This window comes from Dromiciops gliroides, chromosome 2 (assembly GCF_019393635.1).
Source record: "Dromiciops gliroides isolate mDroGli1 chromosome 2, mDroGli1.pri, whole genome shotgun sequence".
NCBI lineage: Eukaryota > Metazoa > Chordata > Mammalia > Microbiotheria > Microbiotheriidae > Dromiciops > Dromiciops gliroides.
The window spans coordinates 3842465-3867500 of record NC_057862.1 but is presented as its reverse complement, the minus strand read 5'-3'; the positions used below and the strand labels follow the sequence as shown (position 1 = coordinate 3867500).

Genomic DNA, 25036 nt, shown 5'->3' with positions numbered 1-25036 from the left:
GCGGACTGTCCGACCTTTCTCTGCTCTGGTCTTCAGTTTCCCCCTCTGTTATGGAAGTGTTGATTAAAACTAGGAAGCTCCAAACGCCTCATTCTTCAATCTGAGGGCAAGGGCAAGAGAGGAATCCCACAGTGTGTCTGTGGAACAACTTCTTGAGCATTCAGGAGGTGCTTGAGGGAGTAAGGCAGGCCTTGTAATAAGACAGAACTGCCAAATCTCAGGGACCTCCGGGAGGGGGCCTCAGCAACCACCTTTCCACTGCATACTTGGGTAAGGACCTCTTTTGTTGGCCCCTGCCCTGCCACACGTGGGCCTCCGAGCCTTCAGTGAGGCGAGGCCCCTGACCTAAGGAGGCAGCCCTTGCCCCTCAGGAGGGCTCTGCTTCGGAGAAGGCTCTTTCCCTTCCATGTCTGCCAAAGGCCCCTGAAGACTTTCTACCCTCTCCAGTCAAGCAGCATAATTCACACATTATGGAATTCACATCAGAAATATTGGCCAAGGTAACTCTGGGCCCTGCTTCCAATGCGGGAGTGGGTAGGAAAGCCTCCCTGGCCCCTCCCCTTGGCAACAAGGCAGGTGGAGGAAGGAAAAGGGGATACAGTTTGACTCAGCAGGTCTGACCCCTGAAGGGTGGTGGGTGAAGGGCAGGGCAGGGCACCCTCTAGTCTCTATTGCACCGTGGGAGCACCTGAGGACAGTGGGGGAGAAGGCTCCTGGATGCACCTGCTCTGTGTGAGGGACGGTGGGATGGAGCCTTAGGTCATTCCTTCCACCTCTTGTCTTTGAGGACTCCTAGGAGGAAATGTCAGGACCCAGTACAATGCTGGACTTCCTAGATCATCCTCGCGGCAGGCAGATCAGGAGAAAACTGGCCCCATTTTAGAAATATGTAGAGCTACCCATAGCCCGGTGATGGGTTTAAGTTCACCTGGGCAGACCGATGCAGGACTTGGTGTGTCTGGATGCCCACCTCAGTGCTTCAGTCAGTGGACTGCAAAGCCCATCATTAACAGGATAAAGGCATTGAAAGCAGCGGGTCTGGTCGGCCTCAGGCTTCAGCGGGTGAGGACGGCTGGGCCCACTCACTGTTTCTAACAAAACCTCCATCCACAGAGCTGTAGGCTGGCTACAGAGACTGAGGACCCAGGCCAATCATGTCATCCAACCCATGGATGATTATGGCTGTGTCCACCCTTGCATGTATTCCTCTTTTTTGGTCTTTGCAGCCTTTATCTGGGACAGAGCGGGCGTGGGATACAAGTTTCATTTGAACTGACTCCCTCAGTGAGGCCGGCCTGCTGTCTCCATTACCGGGTTGGTGGAGTTGAAGCTCAGCATTCAAGTTACTTGTTTTTGCTACTTTAGCTAACAAAGATTTGGTTAACAAAAGTTATAAGCACCTCTTCCTTCCCTGGTGAGTTCAAGGAACATGAGAACACTAGGAAGGAAGGAACCAAGCAGTTTGTACATGACAGTTTGGGACAGAAAGAAACAACCTTCTTAATCCATTAACAGGACCCTAAAAACTCAATTCCTCCTTTATTTATCACTTACTGTATGCGAGGCACACAGTAAGTGTGCAAGGACAAAACAAATGAGAAGAAACCCAAGCTTTGAGTCTGTGAAAGTGCCTTGCGTGTCCATGGTGTCCCAGAGCAGCCACTCCTGCTCCTGCCCCCACACTCGCCCCAGGCCAAGGCAAAGAATGGCTCTCTGTACCCACCTGGGAGACAGCTTGGACTCCTCCAGGAGTTTTCTAAATTCCTCTTTGGCCAGCAGTAACTTACTTTTCCTTTCTTTATATTCTTCCTTTATTCTGGTTTTGACAAACTGTTCAAATATCTTTGGAAAACCACAAAAAAAGAGAAAAAGTAATTAGCAAAAATTCTAGCCTTATTATTCAAACATAAGTGCTTGGTACAGCTTCCAAATGACACAAGTGTGACTTCATAACAGTCCTGTTCTTTGTCACTCTTGTGGTCTTAAAGACTCCAATGCACACATTGAGACAGGTGGAGATTCCTCCACCATGGGGGACCACAGTAAAGACACTTAGAGCTCAAAGGATCTTAGAGGTAATGGAGGCAGATTCCCTCACCAAGTGATTGAGGACTCAGAGGCCAGAACTAAGGAGTGCCCAGTATGCTTAATGAATACAGAGTCATTTGGGGGTCTGGTTCTTCTGAAGAGGAATTCAAATGATTTTCTTATAAACAAAAAGCTACCTTTTCCCTCAGATAAATTGGGTTTCCCTATCATGGCCTAACTAATCTTGGGATTCAACAAATACTTATAACAGTTAGGAACACATTGTCTTGTCAATGCATTCAGTTCTTTCTGAGGCACCACAACTCACAACTCGGTTACAGTATTTAAAACCTTCCACTCTTTCCCTGTAGAAGAAAGGGCCCTAATTGAACAGTTTCTTGACAAACCCAAGCAGAACTTCCTTCTGCCAAATGACAGTGACATGAGAAAGAAAAAAAGAATAGCCATTCTGATTTCCCACATTCCAGTTTCCAGAGACACACAGCCGCTCTGTGTGCTTGGTCTGTCTGTGCCTTTTGAGGATGATGGGAGTTCTACCGCTATCTCTGATCTTCTAAGCATATGCCTTTGGCCCTTCTCATTTTCATACTTAGGAAAATGACATGTCCACATTCAACAAGAGGGCAAAATAGTACAAATAAGCTTAAATATACAAGTAATATTAAAAATCCCGTGCAACCTAAGGGAGTTGATCAAGGAAGTCACTAATAAATTTGACTAATTAGTTCCCTAATTAATTAGATGAGATCGTGGGTTGTGAGGTTTTTTTTAAGGATAGGAGCACCTGATACCCATGATTGTGTGGGTCTGTCCTTGGCAAATGGAGAGGGGACCCAAAGAACTCTTGGTGCATGGCTGACTGGGAGTCAGAAGAACCAATTCTGTTTGGAGGCGTTGCCCTTTTTTGTGGCCCATAAAAGACTACTGGTAGTCCAAATGGCTCTGTTTGGGAGGACTTCTTTTTCCCCACCCCTTATTCAGAAGAAAGACCCAAATGTCCCAGAGGGAATCTACATCCTTAGGAACAATGGGACTATTTGGCTCAAGAGATAGTTGCATCTGAGGCACTAAAGAAGCACCTTGCTGAAGGGGAAATGTCTACCGTGGGTCTGAGAAGGTCTGGTCTGGTATTGTCTTACCTGGGGGCTTCAATCTTGAGTCATAAATTCTAGAGTTTAAACCCAAGATCTGTTGGGAGCAGAGAGAATGTGGCCTCACCAGGATATGCTTCTTGGAAAAGAAATGGGAAGGACATGCAAGTCAGCACTCACTCCCACCCCTTGGAGAAATTACTGGGAGTTACTGAGGCAGTGCACATGGAAAGGGAATGACCTCTTCAGTAGCTCCCTAAATATGTTGATATTCAGGAGAGAAACCAAACCACAGAGTGACACTACAAGTCTTAGGGGTTGAGGGAGGGAAAGACGTTGTGGGAAAAAGATTCTCCCTTGATAGGACTGAGCAAGTCCTTAACCTATCTCAGAATCAGTTTTCTCATCTACAAACTGAGGAGGTTGGACTGGATGGCCTCTATATACCTTTCAACTCTACATTGGCGATGCTAGGATTGTATGAAAGTACAAATAATGAGGCCTCCCCTGCCTACCTCTGAGGCATGTCACAAGGATCAGATTAGATGATGTGTGTTCAGCAGTGTAACTGCTCTAAAGCCCAATTTATGACCACTTCTCTTTGTTATTTTTGTTTCTACCTATTAAATCACACTGGTGATCTCCTGGACTGGGCAAAGAAGGGCCGGTCAGACAGACACCCTATACCACTGGTTAACATGACAAATGTGCCTGAGCTCTCAAGACTCAAGAATCTTTGTAGAAAGCATGGAGACAACAATCACTGGAGCTCACCCTTCGGAGGCACTTCAGAGGTAACCAGATCCTTGGTGGACAATCACTGAGGGAGAGCTTAGGTACCATGTATATTACTTGCATTTTACAAATAAAAGAAGTGAGGTTCAGGGAGATAATTGGCACAGCCATTACCACACAGCAATAGGTAGAAGGACCAGGATACCAATCCAGATTGCAGTTTTCATGGCCAGTTCATATCAACTCCATGAGAATATTTGTATATACTTGTTTAAAGATACTCACTGGTCCTGGTGAATTGGAATCTCCCCAGGGGCAGGGACTGCTCTCTTTTTATTTCTTTATCTCTACCACCTAGTAGAGTCCCTGCTATGTGGTGAGTGATCGGTAAAGGCTAAGCACGGGTATGTTTCATTTAGTAAAATAAGTCCAAGGTTGCTATTCCTATCACCAGATACCTAGTTTCTGGCAGTACAAAGGCTATTGCAAAGATACTGAAATAAGGATCTGAGGCTCCATCATCAGTCACAGCTTTGGTTCTACTAATTTTGAATCTGGGTGAAAGTCCCAGCTTCTGTACATGTCAGGCTGGTGAATATTTGCTCCTTCTCTTTCCATTTGGATCCATGCGGGAGTCTACATCTTGCCCTACCCCATCTCCTTTCGACTGACAGTCCCTTGTAGCTCCACGTTTCTTTTGTTAAACATATTTCCTCATCCAGTTAGTCACCCAACAAGGATTTATTTAATGCCTATAAGATGCCAGGCACTGTGCCAAGTATTAGGAATACAAACACAAGCAAAACAAAAGACAGACCTTGCTCTCAAGGAGTTCACCTTCTTTCTCTCTCTCTTTTTTTTGGGGGGGTGGGGTGAGACAATGGGAGTTAAGTGACTTGACCAGAGTCACACAACTAGTAAGTGTCAAGTGTCTGAAGTCACATTTGAACTCAGGTCCTCCTGAATCCAAGGCCAGTGCCTTATCCACAGTGCCACCTAGCTGCCTTAAAAGTTCACCTTCTAATGGGGGAAGGTAATGCTCTGCATTGAGCAATACTCTTTGTCCATACTGATTCAGCCATCCTCTTCCAGTATAAGATAAGACTTTGTAAGGGAGCAATACTGTTTAGGGACTGGCATATGGGAGTCAATAAATTGGTGAGTGCTTCTTGCCTACTGTTTCAGATCAGATTATTCTAATTTAAAAATCCTAATTCACGGCATAAGAATCCCTTTGAATGACCTTTTTCAAATTCTATTACCTTTTTCTTTATGTTCATGTTTGTTGTTTGGTTATCCTTCTTATGGAAATAAAGTTTAGTTTGTTCATAAAGAGCCTCATCCCACTCAAGAATCTTCCTTCCCACCAGTCTCCCGCCCCCCCCCCCACTCCTCACATGTGTTAATCTGACCGGATTATTTTCAGAGAGTGACACATTTCTACACTCCATCTATGTGGGAGATGAAGAAACCCTGGATTCTGTCCATTAATGAATGAATCCAATTATGAGCAAGATAGAATCCCTTTTCTCCATCCTGACTGTCAAGTACGGTGAGTAATAAACACGTGAACGCGTTAGATGAACCATGAAGATTATAGTTTATGTCCACCAATGAACAACAGACGAATCACTATAAATAAGAAAAGAATTATTTCATAGGACCCTGTTGATTATTGTGTCTAGAATTGGAAAGAACCTTAAATGTCATCTATTCCAAGATTTCTTAAACTCTTTCCATTTGTGACCCCTTTTCACCTGAGAAATTTTTATGTGACTCCAGATATATACGTAAAAGAGGCGTACATAACCTTTTACTGTTGCCAGATTGTTCCCGACCCCGGTATTCAGTTACGTGCTCCCATCTGGGGCTGTGACCACACTTTAAGAAGTCTGGGGGCGGCTAGGTGGTGCAGTAGATAAAGCCCTAGCCCTGGATTCAGGAGTACCTGAATTCAAATCTGACCTCAAATACTTGACACTTACCAGCTGTGTGACCCTGGGCAAGTCATTTAACCCCCAATGCCCCCCCCCAAAAAATGTACAACTATGATATCTATATACTATCAACCTTACAAGGATATTGTAAGGATTAAAAAGGAAATGTAAAAAACACTTTGAATATTATGGGGCGGCTAGGTGGCGCAGTGGATAAAGCACCGGCCCTGGATTCAGGAGTACCTGAGTTCAAATCCGGCCTCAGACACTTGACACTTACTAGTTGTGTGTCCCTGGGCAAGTCACTTAACCCCCATTGCCCCACAAAAACAAAACAAAACAAAAAGAAGTCTGGATTTATTCTCTCTATTGTATGGAGGAAATCGATGTAAGCTTTAAACGAGGAGACCCTTGTCCAAGGTCACACAAATCATAAAAACTTCCCCCAAAGCAGATCAAATACTGACCCTCTGGATCTACTTCTGAAGTTTCACTGACTCTTTGTTGCATGTCTTTCCATCTAATTGGAATCTGTGGGAGCATTAAAACAATAAACTGTCTTCTTGCTCTCATTTCGAAGAATGAATCTTATCATGATTCTATGTGTTAGTGTGTGTTGCTTCATTTTAAACACTACCGGTTTTCAAAAAGATGCCTCCAAATGGAGAATCTGAGCAGAAGTGCCCAAGACTGTCGATCTGATGACCACTAATGGGCATTTGCCAGTCAACAAAGAGCATGTTCTTGCTTCTTGGTGGTTCCCATTTGCTGCTTGCGTACAAGCAAACTCTGGGATTCTAAGCCCTCCTGAAAACAACACAATTCATGCTTTTCAGACTTCTGCAGCTTAGACAAAAGTTGAATCATCCCTCCTACTGGAGAACTGATGACTGTCTCTCACCGCCACAGGCTCTTCCCTATTCCTATGGGTTTCTTGCTCCCTTGTTTTGTCCATTGAACCCCTACCCTCTCTCTATTCAGGCTTTACTCTCTACCTCCTTCAGGAAGAATGACTGTTCTTCCAAGGTTCTCACTAATCTCTCATCTTATTAGTGATTTTGTTTCACATTTGACTAATGCCATTAATACATAATATCAAACATATTACTTTTCTGTGAGGGTGTTTGCCCAAACTAGACTGAGCTTACAGTGGGAAGGGATAGTGTCTTCTCAAAACTGTGGTTTTCTACAAGTCAGTAGCAGTGTGCTAGGATGGATGGACACACAGACACACATACAGAGATATCCACTGCCATTTGCTTTTCTGCTTCCTGATGAGCACCAACAGTTCTGGCTCCTTCCACAAGCTATAGCAGTGATTCCCAAAGGGGCTGGTCCAAACCAGTCCTGGTCACAGAGACACAGACACAGGCACCAACCATGAAGGATGATCAACCTGAGATATGCACACACCCATAATTTCTGTAGCCCTGAGTTATCATCATCCTGACACATAAAAACCAAAACGAAACAAAACAAAACAAAACAAAAACCTCACCTGTTTGCGCTCATCAGAGTTGAGGAGCAGGTAGCGTGGGTCAAACACAATTTTGTGTAGCTCCTTTTCCCATGTGGAAAATGCTGACACCTGATGAGAAATATCAGAGAGACGTGTTGTCAGGATCTACTGAGTGCAGGCATAGGGGAATCACTCAGCAATGTGCAGCAACACTAGAAGAACATGACCTCAGGAATGTAGGACCACATACAAACAAGGGTTACAGGTGATCAAAATGACTAAGTCTGTATCTGAAGGATTAGAAACATCTAAATTGGCCCATTCACCAAAATGCTCCTCACTGTGACTAAACTCCCATGCTCTGTGCTGTTTGCGGCTCAGTGTGATGACTGGAACCTTGGCTGTGTAGTATTCACTCACAAGGATGAATTTAAAATCCGGCGTCTTGAAATGAAATCTCCTTTGGAAAGCCTTGTGCGCTCCACGTCCTGGCTCTTCAGCAAGTCCTTCAGAAGGCACTGAGCTTCCCAAGCACTTCTAGAGTTAGGGTGAAGTGGGAATCACCTGACCCTTTGCCAGCCATAGGGAGAATCCTGATAAGAGCATCTGAAGCAACTGAATGAAAACTGAGAAGCATCTCTCATGTGCCAGACCCTGGGTGCTAGGGACAGGGAAACAACAGGGAACCCAGACCTTTCCCTTTAGTAGTTCACATCCTTCAAGGGAGATGCAGCACATGGAGAGATTAAGAAATTCCAAGGAGGTAGAAGGCAATAGGAGATTGTTTCAAAAGAATGAAAGCGTCGATAACTGGGAGGAACGTCCAAGGCCCAGTCTCCTGGGCTGTGTTTAGAAGGACAGCCAGGACCCTGTAAGGCTGATGGGAGGAGGGGAGCAACCCCTCCCTGCAGGCCTGATCACAGCCCCTGAACCCTGGGAGACCCTGGTCTCTGACAAGCGGGACCAAAAAGCGACCCAAAAACTAAATCCTGTAAGGATTTTAGCTCCAAGTGTGCAGTCAGTCAATGAAGTGCTTTTGTAGCCACGCATACAGGACATTGGTCTTAAGGAATTTCCTCCCAGATTTCCTGGGAAGCCTGAATCCAGACCATTACAACAAACTCTAAACAGTCTACTATGCAAATACTCAAGAAGGGGGTACAAAACATACTCAAATCACATACATACTCACACATAACCACATTCACAAAACAGAAAATGGACAGATCACCAGATACCCAGACATAAAGTAGTAAAGTGTCAAAAGTAAAAAGCCATGGGCAGCTAGGTGGTGCACTGAATAGAGCACTAGCCCTGGAGTCAGGAGGATCTGAGTTCAGATCCAGCCTCAGACACTTGACACTTACTAGCTGTGAGATCCTGGACAAGTCACTTAACCCTGATTGCCTCAAAAACAACAAAACAAAACAAAACACACACACACACACACACACACAAGTAAAAAGCCCAGGAACATTAATCAAATCCAATTCCTTTATCTCTGTGCCTCAGTTTCTCTAGGTATGAAATGGGGACAAACATCCCTGAATGATCCAGCTACCACCTAGAGATATCTTAAATTGGGTCCTTTTCTGCTACCACTAAAGTGCTGAGGAGCGATATGGTGTAGTGGCCATTGGGTCAGATTTGGCTCCAGAGGACTTGGGCTCCAGCCCAGCCTCTGGCGTACATAGTCTGTGTGACTCTAGACAAGTCGCTCCACTTCTCTGTGTGTTGAAGGCTCTCTATAACACCAGCAGCTGAAGATAATCTGCTGACTTGGCTCAGCAGAGACTATTTCTGCATCAATGAAATCACAGGGGTGAACATCCCTACCTTGTGCCTGCCCCCCCAAAACAGGAAGAAGACATAAAAGGCAAGCCATGTCAGTGCCCTTTAAGAAAGAATTTGACAGGACCTAGGACAGACTTGACACAGGAGAGGAATTGAAGGCAAGGCCTGGGAGTACATAAGATCCTCACACAGCAATGAATGAGAACCAGTGTGGGCCAGGCTTTGATCCCCGCAACTCATTTGTGCTTCTGCTGGAATCTGGGCCGATCTGGCAGGAAGGAATCTTGGTCCCCGGAGCCAGGGTGGCCAGGACATCACCGACCAGGCAGGGCCCATGCCCTGGTGTCGGAGAGTATCTTCTGCCAGGCCCCACAGGGCACCTCTACAGCCAGAGGGGCTGCTCTTCAGTGCAGGAAATAAGCACTGACAGCACTCACTATGTGCCTGGCCCTCAGCTAAGGGCCTGACAAGTCTCTACTCACCCTCACAACAGTGCTGGGAGGCAGGAGCTGTTAATATGCCCATTGGACAGCATTGGGGCCAACCAGGTGTGGTCAGTGAGGTGCTAAGGAGGACAGGCTGTTGGCTATGAATGGAGGAAGACCTTGTTTAAATAGCCTTTCTGACACTGACTCACTAGGAGACCCGGGCAAATTATGGAACCTCTTTCACCCTCAGTTTCTTCATTCGTAAAATGGGGATAATTAATGGCACCTCCCTCCTGGACTGCCTGTGAGGATCCAATGATGATATGATGTTTGCCCAGCATCTGAAGACTTCAAAGGCATCTACAAATACTGGTTATGATTACTGTTGTCTGTTGTGGACACAGGATTGAACATTAAGTGACATAAATGGGGAGGTGTTGGAACATGGTAAGAGCCACGAAGAGGCCAAAGGTGACATCATGGAGAGTTAACCAATGGGACTTGGAGTCAGGAAGTTCTGAATTTGAATCCTGCCTCGGACACTGACTAGCTGTGAAACTCTGGGCAAGTCGCTTAATCTTATCCTCAGTTTCCTCATCTGTAAAAGGGGGATAAGGCTTTGATGAATATGACTTAAGGAGGAAACAATGGCTGCAAACCTCTGGGTGGGGAGAAAGAACCATTGCCAGAAGCCGACTCTTCCAGGAACGGTCGACAAGAATCCACGAGCACAGGGTTCTACTGTTATCAGTGATGGAGAGGACTAGACCAAAACCTTCTAAGCTTTGAAAGATCCCGAAGATGAGCCATCAGAGATCCAGAAGCTGGAGTCCGTGCCAGGGATTGTGTCCAGCTGGGCCCAGTCTATGAGTACAGCCTGAGGAACATCCAAGCCCCAGGCTAGAAGTAGATCGACTGCATAGCCAAGAGTGGGTCCCTAGCAGCAAAGGCTCCAACGCACTTGGAAGTGAACTTCGTGTGGCAAGTGCTTTGCCACAGCGTTAAGTCTGAGCTGAGTCTCCCCAGGATCAGTTGGTATAAGGAAGAATGTGGGTCTTGGTGTTGCTGGGAAATGTATGGACTTATCATATATTCTAAGTAAATAACCCTGTGGAATAGCTAATGGAATTAGCTAAATCAAACTAGAATGCCAATCATCCAAGTGATTTATCATTGAGAGGCCAGTGATAATGAGGGAATGGATTAGAAGGCTGTCTTAAGTTGATAGGGTTAGGACCCCTCCTTTCTCACACACAGACACATAAATTGGGGAATGACTGAACCAAGTATAACAGAAGAATTGGATGGACCGCTATCATTCCATGAGAAATGATTAAATAGATGACTTCTGGGAAAACTGGAAAAATGTGTATCAATGCTTTGGAGTGAAGTGAAAATGAGGTAACGATTTATAATGGAGAAACAACAATATAAAAGCAATTAACTTGGAAAGGTTTTGTTTTCAACCTGATCAATATAATGACTAACAATGATTCCCAAGGACCACTTATTGAGAAGGCAACCTTTTCCTGACAGAGAGGTTGTGGATCAAATATGCAGCATAAGACACACATTCTGGACATTGTCCCTCCCAACAACAACAACAGCAGCAGCAGCAGCAGCAGTTTTTTGCTCAACTACGCATATTTATTGTGAGGATTGTTTTCCTGCTTTTTTTCAGCAGGAAGTAGGTGAATTAGAAAAAATAAATAAATGCATGTCAATTGAAAAAATAATAAAAATTATGCAACATTTAGGTTCCCAAATATATACTTAGACCACTTTGGGGGGGATGTAGCCTTAGTCTGGAGGATCTGATTTTTAGGAGTGGTAGGCTTTGGGATAGGGACTCTGAAGTCTTTATAGGACTTCACCTACACATACAATGAGAGAGAGAGAGAGAGAGAGAGAGAGAGAGAGAGAGAGAGAGAGAGAGAGAGAGAGAGAGAGAGAAAGAGAAAGAGATTTAGTTTAAGAAGAGAAAAATGAATGTGCTCTATTTGAGTCTCATCAATCATGCATGTAAGATGTGGAGAAAAGGGAGCTTTCAGTGAAAGTTCTTAATATTTACAAGAAAATCTTAAACAAAATTCTCAGCTGAGAAGTTTGAGAAAGGGGAACTCTGGGAAAGATACAAGAGCTTTGAAAAACTGCTCTGATGAATTGGATAGTGAGTTATTTAGGGAGACGTCACAGGACTGCTTTGCCACAGTGAAGGCTTAGCTGAGATTATGTAATATAAACTTCATTGTGGGAATTGAGTAAATTGAGAAATTGGTAGGTCAGGGTATTTGAGGGAGTAGAGACTTTAAGTCAAGCACTGAATTCATTGAGGAAAGAAGGAGGATACCTTGGTGGTTGGCAGACATCTATCAGAATCTTACTTGTGTGATACATGTGGACTGATTGATTCTCAAAGGAGAAGACACTACTGATGGTGGCAGAGGAAAATACAATGTCTTTTCCATCACTGGTCATCTCTAAGATATAAGTCCAAGTGTAGCCAGTGCTGAGAAGAGTGGCCAGAAGTGTCACCAGGAGGGAATCAGCTTTCACTGAATGCAACAATATGGAAGGAACAGGTAGACAATGAAATCCAATTTGTTCACCTGGAGCAGGCACACCAGAGAGCACAGTGGAAGAGCTTGGTAATTTTAAAGTAGGAAATTGGTGGGTTAGGTTGAGAAGAACTAGATTAAGGGAATGGTCAATGGAGGAAGGAGAAATGCGTTTGAACAATGACAACTTAGAGATTCCGAACCACTAGGATGGCATGAGATGGTAGAAAGGTTTGTCACTGAGGAATGGATTTCGGTAGGTTATCGGTATCTGCCTCAGGGCTTCAGGCAGGTGTATGTGGCTGGAAAGCTAGGACAGGGAGGTCTTGGAGGGTGCCCAGAATAGGACAAGGAGATGTAGTTGGCTTCATTGCTTGTTAGATTTGGAAGGAAATGGTTGCAGTTAAGGCAGACCCTATGGAGCAATAGGTAACTGCCAATAGATGAGGAATTCTGAATATTCCCCAAAGTCAGTACCTACTTGTTTGTTTGTTTGTTTCTGTTATTATAAAGGCAGCTGGTTTAATTAATGTTATACAAATTGGACTTATTTTTCATTCCCTTTTATCTCTGGGGTATATGATTCTTTTTTATTTCATGTCTATTGCTATACAACCCACCCTCCATGATGTAGAAACCTTTCCTTTGTAACAGACATACACAAGCAAGGGAAAAGAAAGTAACATTGATTAGTCATGTCTGAGAAGAGCCATTTATGTGTTGGATTTCATTTGTAAAAAGAAGCACATGCTGTATGTGCCATACTTGGAGTCAGGGAGACTGACATTTGAATTGTATCTGTGTGACTGTAGGTCACTCACTGAGAGTCACGCAGCCTCCCTCCATTTCCTCTTCTCTAAAATGGGCATAGGAAAAATCCCTTCCTCCCAGGATTACTGTGAGCCTCAAATCAAGTGAGATCATATAAATCTTAAAGCATGAAACAAATGTGAGCCATCCTTATTATCAATATGGTTAAAACTATTTGTATCACAAGCACAAGCTGGTTGAGATGGAGGTAGAAATAAACCTTTTATGAAAAAAGATGGGGATGGGACGGCTAATGGAATTCTTGCTCACTATGAGCCACTGTTCTGACACAGTACTCAAGAAAGCCAGTGTCTCGTGGTAGTAGAAATAGGATGCTGAGAACATAGTCAATCATTTCACCACAGTAGGATCTGGGGGGTCATACCAGGATTAGTGTCTATATATCTAGTGAATATACAGGCCACCTGCTTTGTTCCACAAAAGGTTGACCCACAAAATGAGATTATCAAATCATAAGTTATGTGGAGTGAATGAAGGAACTGGGAACACTTAGTCTCAAGAAGAGAAGGCTTGTGGTGGGTTCTTCATTGTGGTCTGCTCACATCTGTCATCTGCCTTTCCATGCCCCATCACTATAACCAAACTTTTAAAAAGGCTACCAGCATGTTCCCTTAGAAAAGACAATGACTTTCAATCGGCTTACAGGTTACATCACTGTCACTCGACTCATACTATTTCTATAATTCCAAAAGTGTGTTCCAAGCTATATTTTCATGTAATTCTCAGAAACCCTTGTGGACAGCCAAAGGAAGTTTCACATAAATAATTCTTAGAAGAATATAAATGCTTATACAGTTATGTAATGACCCACTTCATGAAGAAAATGCTGCCCTTTTCCAGGTCTCGTAGTGTTAGCCCATGGAAATCAGCTGTGATGTATGGATACTGTCCATACATAAGTGATACTAGCCATATATAGACACATGCCTTTTTTGCCCCATTTTATACCATAAAAAGGACATAAACCATGTGTCTTCTTTCTTTAAGTACAGATTGTTCTTCACCACCTAAACCTTCAGGAGACATTTGGGGACTTAGAATTCTGATCTTTTTCAGCTCTCATCCTAATATCTAACACTTCACAAGGGCAGTCATTCATCTTCTGAGTGAGTGAATATTATCAGATAACAGGTTGTTGGGTGGGGAACAGAAGGGAGCAGTAATCTGGGCTGCCACGTCATCAGCATCCATCCACATGCTGGAATGGCAGGCTGAAAGGCAGCACCCAACTCAGATGAAACTGGAAGGTTCTGGGATCCTCATTAGCAAAATCTACCAACCAAAGAATCATAGTCATATTCAAGAAATGATAAAAATTTAGCCAGCTGGCTCTTTTCGGTGTAACAGAGAGGCAGGTCTTTGAAGCAGAGCTAATATCAAATTTACATTCATATAATACTCTATTGGTATTTGGGGTTAGCTTCCAACATAAAGAGCTGAAGAGCTTAGGCATTAATAAAGTTAAATGAAATTTCACTGACATTCCTCAAATGTTAATAACACTATTATGTCTTATAGGAGATGGGTCGTGGCCCCAGGTGAGTAAGTCAGGCTGGATCAGCTTACTGGAATATATTCTGAGATTTAGAATTCTGTGGCTTGGCAGTGTCTGCTCCATCATGAATGCACACTTGGTTAAAATTGATTGATAAACTCATGCATTCCAATCCAATCGTCAATAAAAGCACCATGATTTAAAGTGAGAGGCTATCTACACTGACTGATTTCCAAAGCAAGGGTAAAATTCTATTCTTTGGAAACTGTAGGGGAAAAAATGCAATTGAATTCAATTGAATTGGATTATAAAACATGTTTCATTGTGTTGTTTACAGAGGAAAAACAATGGTAGGGGGGAAAAACAAGCAAACAACAGTCTCATTTCTCTACAGATGAATTCTCAGGAAAGAGCTGGGTTTTTCACAGTACAAGGAATTATGTCTTTGTTATATCAGTGAATCATTAATTATTTAATTTGTACCTACTCTGTGTGTGACAATGAGCTGGGAACATAGATGCTTAATGGATGAAAAAAAAAGATCAACATGCATTAAACCACTGAATAAGTGCTCTTAGGAGTGAGGGAATTGGTAGGAGAATAGCTAACCAGCTTTCAGTGACCTTTGAGAGAGCATGGAAAACAAGAGAGGTATGACATGACTGGAGAAGAGCATGTGTCCTGAGTCTACAAAGAATCAGCCAGTGAGTTTAATTTTAATTCCTGACAAAATTCTGTAACATGATTAGAGAGGTCTTACATGACCATCTAGAAAAGTAATGACAAAACCTGGATCCGTTCATCAAGAATGCATCACGGCAAATGAACATACTTTCTTCCGTTATTTTTCTCCCTTCCTTCCTTTCTTTGGTCGGGATTACTAAACTGACAGACAAGGAGAATCAAGACTACGGAAAACTATCTGATAAAATAAATCATGTTATTCCTGTGGAAAATATGTAAAGATAAAGAAGAGAGGACATGCCAAGGAAGCAGACTTGGAACTAGCTGGATATCCACCAGCCCCTCCAACGTAAATTGCTAACAGTGCCCTATCAAATCAGGAGACCTCCTGTTTGGGGACAAGGAATCTAGCTTGGGTTCGGAGATAGCCAACATTTTTAGGAGTTCCTTGGAACAGATGATGTCTTTGACTTTACAAATGACATAATGCTGCTGGACATACTGAAAGCACTGCACGATGCATTCAGGGGTCATTGAAAAGAATTGTGGTTGTTCATCCTTGAGAAGGGATGACTTGGAGGGTGTGCGGCTGCTGCTTTCAAATCTCTGAATGGTCATCATGGGGAAGAAAGATTAGACTCGCGCTCTTTAGTCTCAGAGGGAAGACTGAGATCAATGGGAAGAAATGTTGAAAACAAAGGCAAATGTAGATTCAAAAAAAGGGGGGGGGGAGGTTTTCAAATGGTTAATAATCTATTTTCTGAAGGTCATGCCTCACTCGGGGAAGCTAAGAAGTTGATTAGCTGAAATCTCATCATCATATAGATTGACCAAGTTTCTGATTTTCAGCACTTTTACAACTCATGCTCAGTTGCCTTTTCCCTCAGAGGGTCAGAGGGTGGAGCATGAAACTCCTCACCAAAGCCTTCCTTTGCAGAGGATGTAGGACTTTCCAAGTACCCAGCCATTTTCCAGCAGTGGCTCTGCTTGGTTTCATCTCCAGAAATTATCACGTTCCTGCACCAGCTAACCCTAGTGCCCCCTTCCCTGCTTTTTAGCTTCATTTTAGGTGTTTTCTTCCCCCATTAGAATTTAAGTGCCTAAGGGCATGAACTAACTTTCCTTTTCTTATTTGTACCCTTAGTGCTAAGCACAGTGCAGGGCACAAAGGAGGCACTTCAGAAATCCTTATAGAATTGAATGGATTAGAACCATTCAGTCCTAAAATGGGCTACCCTGGGATGGACTGGGCTTTTCCTCACTGAAAGTCTTTGTGTCCCCAGACAGTCTCTGGGTGACTGATGGTGTTCCATGGAACCTAATGCCCCTGTGGATTTGGCTATATGGCGTCTCTCTCTTCAAAGATGGATGTTTATGAGTTTTGGACTCTGTGAGGCCTTAGTCTCTCTCATTATGGCCCCTACAATGTTACCTATATGCAGGTCTTGTTACTGTCCTAGAATGTGAAAGGACTAGTGGCACGAAGGAAAGAGGGCTGGATGTAGAGTGAGTCGCTGTTACTTGGAACATCAGCTTTGGGTGAGTCAGTGAATCATTCTAGCTCTCAGTTTCCTCATTTGTAAATATGAGGGTGTGGTCAATTGATCTCTAAAGCAATTTGAGCTTGATACTTATCTTATTATGGTATTAAAGAAAAACACATAAACAACACAAAGATATGTATCTGTATGCGTGTGTGTATGTGTGTGTGTGTGTGTGTGTGTGTCTACATGGTCTCCTCCCTGCCTTTCCCCATCCCCCTCCTACAAAGCATTGCTTTGAGGATCATAAACAAGACACATGTGCATCTGAAGGTGCCACCTGGCAGGAGCCATTTTGATTGATCTTGTTATTTTCTTATTCTTCTCAGCTTCTATGAGATGATGGTGGTGGTGGTGGTGATTCACAAACCAAAGCCTTATTAAGCAGAGCCCTGGGGATCAGAATGAATCACATGCCAAAATCTTTGTTCTCTGGAAGCTGTCTGAAGAGGAAGACTTGTGCACACCTATGTCCATGTATGGGGGTAGAGGAACGAAGAGGAGGGTGAAGACTGGCTGAAGGCATTAAGGCTATCTTTTCTTGCAGAGATATCCTGGAGAACAGGGACTAGACTTGGTTGGCTTGGTCCCAGAGCACTGGGCAAGGGGATGCAGAGGGAAGTTGGAGAGAGGCAGATGGAAGCAAAATGATCTGAAGGTGAAGGAAGTTTTTATTGCGGAGGGAGCGCTCGAGTGAGTATATTTGTATACAAGAAATGTGATGATGAAGGGACAGGAAGGAACCTGGGAAGGCATGGGAGACTCTCTGAGCGGAAAGACAAGGAAAAGAAATGGAGCCCTATTCATGGTGGCCTGAGCAGAGCCTGTGGAAGGTGAGCAGAAGAGGCTGACTTTGATCTTGCTTGTGGAAGGTCTCCGATCTGGAAGTAGGTGCTGGAGCTGGGTTTCTTTCAGCATACTCAGTCAATGGATTTGATTCCCTCTGAGCATTTTTTTTACTTTCTTCCCTCTGTATAATACTTCATTATCTGATCAGTTGTTACATCTGATAGGTTGAATCTCCCTCACAAAATCTCCCTTCTCCATTTCCACTCAAACTGCCCTTCTGCAGTCCCTCATTTCCTTTCCCATAAGTTCCTAGAAAAGCCTCTCTCCATCTAACTGCTTCCCTATGCAATCCATCCTGCACACTGCTTCTGGAATAATGTCCCGAGCACATGCCTCCCCTACTCAAAATCCCCCAGGAGCTGCCCAGTGCCCACCAGATAAATGGATATGCACATGCATCATACACACACAAACACCCCCCCCCATTACAACCAGTTTTGTGGCAGGAAATTTCCCTCCAGATCTTTTCCTCAGAGCTCCTTGAGAAGAGTCCCCTTCCCCCTTTGCCTTCTGTATAGCCCTGGATTCCCACTGTGCTTCCAGATGAATGGAGACCCACCAAGCTGTGGTCACCTTGCTGCCTTCTGCTATGCTATCCTCTCCTCAGTTCCCCATCTTTCCTAATCTCAGGAGGGAGGCAGCTGGGAGAGTCTGTGGTGCAGTGGTTCACAAGCCAGAGGGGCTTCAGTTTCTATATTGCTCTGAGCTATTTAAAGTGTTCATTATAATTCATGCTGCATGCATGTTTCCATGATCACCTTCTGTGTCCCTTTTCATTTGGTGAAGAAATCCAGCTGGGCAGAAAGTGTCTGGGCTGCTTTCTGTGCCCAAAAGGCAACTTAGAAAATCAGAGGCATTGGAAAAACATTTGAGGAAAAGGTGGCTTTTGTCTTCCCTCTCTAAAGTGAAAATATAGCTTTCAATTTGCCAAAGAGCAAAACACCATCTCATTTTGTTTCAATCAGTGTCTTCATCTCTACAAATTCCCAGGGAAAATAAAAGATAAAATACAATTCAACACCCAGTTGAAAGACACTTAGTGTGAATGAAGCACTGTGCTCAGTCAGGGCATTAGGTGAAAAAAACAAAAAACAAAACGATCCGGGTATACTCTTGCAGCACAGTAAATCTAAACTGACCTGGTCATTAATGTGTGCTCATCCTCTATAGGAATTCTGGCTAGAATAATTTAGAGACTGGACATATCATACCCTTTGGCATCCCATAAAATGCATCCAACCCTGCAGCTATGTACACTTACAAACCAGAAGATGGATAGAAATGCATACGCATATGCATATACACACATATGCATACACACTCCTAGACACATGTGTTTATATGCACATGCATGTATGCACATACACACATATATAGGTCCTCCTAGATTTAGAGATTACTAGAATTAGAAAGCTCCTCACAAACTATCTTGTCCATCCTCTTGATTTTAAAGATGGGGAAATTGCAGGTCAGAGAGAAGAGGTTTGCTATAGGTCATAAAGGCAGTCACAGCAGAAAATGGACACATCCTGTTTCCTGACCATTGTGCTGGTCCTCCTTGAACTCTGCCTCCCAGAACCCATGTGTCCTCTCTGCTGATTCAGGAGAGCACCTCAGAATGAATACTGACCTTTCTTTCCCATGGGCATGTGGGGCCACTCCTTTGTCAGTGGCCCGCTTCATTACCAACAGAATCTTTGCACTGGCCAACACCACCACAGCAAGGCACAGTTTACAAGCAAGAAGTGAGCAGACTAAATAGGATCAACACAGCATGACTTGATGTCTATTTGGGTCTCAATCTCCCGCCCTCCCCCACCCCATTGTATACGCATAGCCAACTTACCCAGCATCCCCTATCCCCAGAAATTCTAGAAATTTCAGTTGCTTCCCTCTACGTGAGAGTGACCTCCCTCACCCATATACCCCATGGTGTTCCCACCTCTTTGGATGTCTTGTTGCACATTATCTGTACCCCCTTTTCCCCCTTCTCTTTCTTCACTGTATCCTTCATACGTGAGTCTGCAACATTTCTCTCATTCACACCATAAGCTCACTAATAGAAAGACATGCTTTGTTTTTCATCATTGTACACCCAGTGCCAAACAATATGATGTTGCCCATAATTGTGTAATTGTGACCAGCAGTTTGAAGATGCGAAAACTGGGGCTCAACTAAGTATTACAGAAATACAACTTCAGGGTTAAAGGGACCCCAGAGACCATTCTGGCCAAATGAAATCTGATGAATGGACACCTAGTCTTGGCTTCAAGGTCTTCAACGAGGGTGGAAAGTAGGGACGTGTCGCCATGAGGCAACCCATTCCTCTTGGGGATTGCCCTAACTAGTGGAAGCTTCTCCTGACCTAAGGCTGAAATCAGTCTCTTTGAAACCTCAGGTCATTGCTCCACGTTCTTATCCCCCAGGAAAGTAGAACAAGGCTAAGCCCTCTTCCACAAATTGACCATTCAGATATCTGAAGGGAGCTGAAGAGCAGCTGATAACTATATCTTGGGTCACATAGCTACTGAGTGTCAAAGGCAGGACTTGTACCTAGGTCTCTCTGGACTGTGGTTCAGCACTCTGCCTACTTGTTCATGTTGCTTCTCTAAGGCGCATGCTTGCTGAAAAAGGAAACACGATTTCAGGAATATCAGAGGAGGAATTGCATCAGGAACTTCCTGAAGAGAGATGCAATATATCACTCATTAACCTTGCACCGAGGCCGGATTCACTTACCCCTCTTTCCAGCAGCATGTCTCGGAAGTGGGTGGCTCGCTCTTCCAATGGAAGTAGGATCTGATGTGGAGGAGTGTTCTGGCCTCGATCTTCCTTTTCAGGCTTCTCTAGCTCAATGTTCTGAGGACCTTCAAGTCTTTAAAGACATCAGAAAGGTACAGCTTAATTGCCCAGATTCCAGATGGAAATCATTGAGCTTTCAATGGGGTAAGGGAATGACCTGTTACAATAACCCTATCAAATGTATGCCTTCTTTGAAGGCTGCATTGTTTGCCCAAGCAAATACCCAATTCTCCAGTGGTTGGTTAGGGAAGTTAAATAATTCTTCATCAGCTCCACACAGAGGTGGCCACAATTCCGAGGATGCCACCCCTTCCCTGATCAAGAATTTTGAAATTCTGCTGTAGGCCCCCATCTCACATAACTCCCTCTGCCTCACTCCTCCCAGGCCTGTTCTTTCTCCTTGTCTTGAGCTCCATTTCCTCCACTCCTTAATACTTTCCCAGACCATAACAATACCTCTGACTTCACTCTCCTAACTCCCCAGGCTACTGACATGGACCCCTTGCTGATTGCTTGTTGTCCTTCATGTTTCAAGAGGCCCCAAACAATATCATTATGTTGGGGTGAAGGTATGATGTGTCTGACTATGGCTGATCAGATCAATGTAACCACAGGTCTGGCACAAAAAATCCATATGAACATCTGGAGTGAAGATGGCTATAAATTTGAGCACCTCACTTTTTTTTTTTGGTGGGGCAATGAGGGTTAAGTGACTTGCCCAGGGTCACACAGCTAGTAAGTGTCAAGTGTCTGAGGCTGGATTTGAACTCAGGTCCTACTGAATCCAGGGCCAGTGCTATATCCACTGGGCCACCTATCTGCCCCCTCCCATTTCTTTTGAGCTACTGTGATTCTGCTTTGCTCATAGAGTACAGAGCCTTCTTTGATGCAGGCATGCCATGCTGGGTAGTCTTCCCATTTCTCCCATGTCCTACAATTGATTCCAATGTACTAGAGAGATTTTGAGAGTGTCCTTTTATCACTTCTTCTGACTTCTGTGTGAGCTCACCATAAAAAAGTCTTTCTAGGCAAAGGTAGGTTTGGCATTCAAACAACATGGCCAGCCCATTGGAGTCATGCTCCCTTCAGGTGAAATATCTCAACTTTCCACCCTCCTTCCTCAAATCCTCAGCTCTCTCACTATCACTGCTCTTTCCTCACCAAACCCCAGGCCAGGATTACTTCAACCATTTGCCTCTTCTCATATTTTGCTGAGCAGAATTGAAACAAAAAGGCCTACATCCAAGTTGACAGGATCCATTGCACACGTATGTTCTGTAATGTCAGCTGGGTCTTCACAGAGGCAAGGGGACCTTTTCACACACTGCAATGCTCCAGTTGCCTTCTTTATCCCAGGCTTTGGTGAAAGGTAGGTAGTCCTTCTATTTACCAAAGTCAAATCTTCTATGTGGTTGCTTGATCCCCTTTCCTCCTATGTTTTCTAGTAAATAGCCTTCAGTATAACTCTTCTCTGCCTCACCTTCAATTGAACCCTTACTGCTGTTTCCTTTCCTGCTGCTGACAAATATTTCCAAGTTTCTCTCATCTTCAAAAAGTCCTATTCATTCCTGACATCTCCATGATCTCTCTCCCTATATCTCTCCTCCCTCCTCCCCACTGTCCATTCTTTGTGCTTCAGCTTCCTCTCCTGTCACTCTCTTCTTTGCCTCTTGCAAATCTGGCTTTCCAACTGCCCTGAAATCCTCCCTTCTTCCCAAGTTACCAGCAAGATCTCAATCACCAACTTCACACTCTTCCCTCTCTTTGACCTCTCCCCAGCAGGTGACATTGCTGACCACCCAGTCCTTCTCCCTGGCTTTCAACACCGTGTTTTTTCCCGTTCTCCTCCCACTTAACTGCTGCTTTTCAGTCTCTTTTACTGATCCATCTTCCATGACATGCCTGCAACTAAGTATCCCCCACACCCTGAAACCTCTCCCCTCTTCTCTTTTCTTTTCATGGATTTCCCTTGATGGTGTCATAAGCTGTCAATCCACTGTGTGTTGATGACTCAGATCTATTGAGCCAAACTAGTCTCTCTTGAGCACCAGGCTGGCATCTCCAACTAACCACTGGGCATTTCAAACTGCACAGCCCAAAGAAACCTCAAATTCAACATGTCTGAAAAGGAATTCATTATCTTTTATTTTACACCAAACCTACCCCTCTTCCAAATATCCCTTTGTCTTTCAAGGGTACCACCATCCTGCTAAACACCCAGGATCCCAATCTTGGTGTCCTACTTGACTCTTTACTCATACTCACAGTCAGTTGAGCAATCTTGTCGATTCTTTCTCATACGATCTTCACCACTATTCTCTGCTCTCTCTCTCTCTCTCTCTCTCTCTCTCTCTCTCTCTCTCTCTCTCTCTCTCTCTCCACACACACGCAACTATTTTACTCCTTTAAGAACTGATTATATCTCACTTAAACTAATACAACTGCTTAAAAATTGGATTCTCTTCCTCAAGTCTCTCCCCACCCCAATCCACCCCTGGCTCAACTGCCCAAGTGATTGTCTTTTTTTTAATAAAAGTATTTTATTATTTTCCAGTTACGTGTAGAAATAGTTTTCAACATTTGTTTATATAAGATTTCCAATTTTGAATTTTTCTCCCTCCCTCTCCCCCTCCCCTAGACAGCAGGGAATCTGATATAGGTTATATATACATAATAACATTAAACATATTTCTGCATTAGTCTCAAGTGATTGTCTTAAAAGTAGAGGTCTCACCGTGATGACAGGGGCTCCCTATTGCCACGGTGACCAAATACAAACTCCTCTGGTTGGCATTCAGAGCTCCTTCCGACCAGGTGTGATTCAACTTTCAAAGTCTTCTCCCATGGTCCTCTCCTCCTTGTCTTCTATCCTCCCACAATTCCTCATGGCGGGGGCACTTCACAGAGGGGGCTCCACCTCTTGCCACCTGTCCCCTAGGCCTAGGATGCTCTTCTTCATCACCTCCACTTCTTGGAGTCTATGGCTTCCTTCAAGATCTGGCTCAGGGGTTCCCTTCTCCATTGATACTTATTTTACCCCCTTCTCCTAGCTACATGTATCTTATTTTCATTTCAAATGCATTTTACTGGAACTAATTATGTTCCATGTTGTCTCATCTTTTACACTTAAGGAAGCAATGCCATTCTTTTTACTCCCAACACTTTGCACAGGGCATGTAGCAGAGGAGTTGCTTACCAATTGCTTTTGGATCAACTGACTGAAAGCATTGGACAATTATAATATCAGGGCACAAAAGTGATGGTAGCATATGATCACACCAGGTCAACCATATTTGACAAGGAGTAACAAGTTGATGGAGGGGGGGTGGTTACCCCGGATTTCCCCTCTCCTGCTCCTTGGTTTGAAACTGAAAGCTCTGAAGCCAACATTGTTTTCTTTCACAGATTCAAGTTTCCCCTAAATGCACTAGGAGTATAGTATTTCCCTTTCTATTAAATGAATATAATTGTCCAGGGAAGATCAAGGCACTTGCCTTTTTGATAAAAGGAAAAAAGTCAAGGGTTCACAAGTGCCTTTTCTTTGTGGAATCTGTTATGTTGCATAATTTAATGGACAGGCGAGAGTTATAAAAGTAATAGGATCTTCCGTGGACAATATTAACTCTCAAGATCTTGACAACCAATAGTGATAAAGCCTCTGGTCCCCAGAGGTGGCCACGTCTCAGTGGATCCATAGGGAGTCACAGAATATATAGAGTTCCTTGTCCCTAAGGACTAAAAATGAGCACAAGGGACACAAACAATGGCATTGTTATTGTTGACACAGATGGTCTGATATTCCAGAAGAGGCTGAGACAGGCTGAGAGTTGGCCAGCCACTATTACTGAGTACCCTTCATGGGGAGGTCATTGGTCCCTGGGTCCAAGAGCCTCCAGGCAACTCTACTCCTTTGACATCCCACTGTAATTGTCCTCATACATTACGCCATCAGCTGTGAGACTTAAGCCTCCTGTTTTATTTTTAATGTTATCCACTGCAAAAATAAAGATGCCTATTTTTAAACAAACTATTAAAAATAAATTCCACATTCCATTATTCAGTTATAATAACCGCTAAAAGGGGAAGACAAAGAGCTATTTTAAATTTATTATTAGATCGAATTGATTCCTAAGAAGCAGCTGCGGCTACAACTATGTGATAATAAAGACCCTATTAGGCTGGAAAGTTTGTTTCTATTGAATTTTAGAAATTCTGGGAATGGGAACAAGGAGAAAAGGGCATTCATGAAGTTGCCAGTCAAATGGAGTTTCCTTGATTCAGGTTTTTACTATTATTTACAATCCGATAATAATGAATCTCAAGATGGCCAGACCATATAACCAAGGCCTGCGGACCGGGTTAGGGCTATGCCACTTCAGGAATGCTGATGTGGGAATGGAATGCTGGTCACTGAATGTATTCACATAGAAGCCAACAGTGTGAAACACAAACGACAGAATCAGTGAATTTAAGAGCCAGAGGGGACCGCTAGGTCTGACCCGTGCTTCATAAACAATCAAGGAACAATGGTCTTCTGTCTTCCCCCTCTTCTGGATGAGGGAAGGGAGGTTCAGAAAGAATAAGGAGCTTGCCCTGGATCACAAGCTCATATGGGTTAGAAGAAGGAATTGAACCTGCTTTATGACCCCCACCCCTCTGGACTGCTCCTATTGTGCAGCTAATGAGTGGTCCCTCAGCCTTTTCTTACAGGCCTGCAGTGGGTGGGGTGGGCTGTGGCCTAGACCTGGCATTTTATTAGCCTGTCCAGCTTTATTTGTTAGGA

At 43.9% G+C, this 25036-nt stretch overlaps 1 protein-coding gene across 1 annotated transcript in view; it reads right to left on the bottom strand.

Annotated features, from left to right (window-relative positions):
• TCERG1L (transcription elongation regulator 1 like) overlaps positions 1–25036 on the bottom strand; it is a 358337-nt gene that overhangs the window by 5566 nt on the left and 327735 nt on the right. Inside the window, exons 10-12 of the mRNA XM_043985929.1 lie at positions 20191–20326; positions 7311–7400; positions 1724–1842 (exon numbers count right to left, since the gene is read on the bottom strand). Of these exons, the coding sequence (XP_043841864.1) occupies positions 1724–1842; positions 7311–7400; positions 20191–20326 (345 nt within the window). The remainder of the gene's footprint in view (positions 1–1723; positions 1843–7310; positions 7401–20190; positions 20327–25036) is intronic.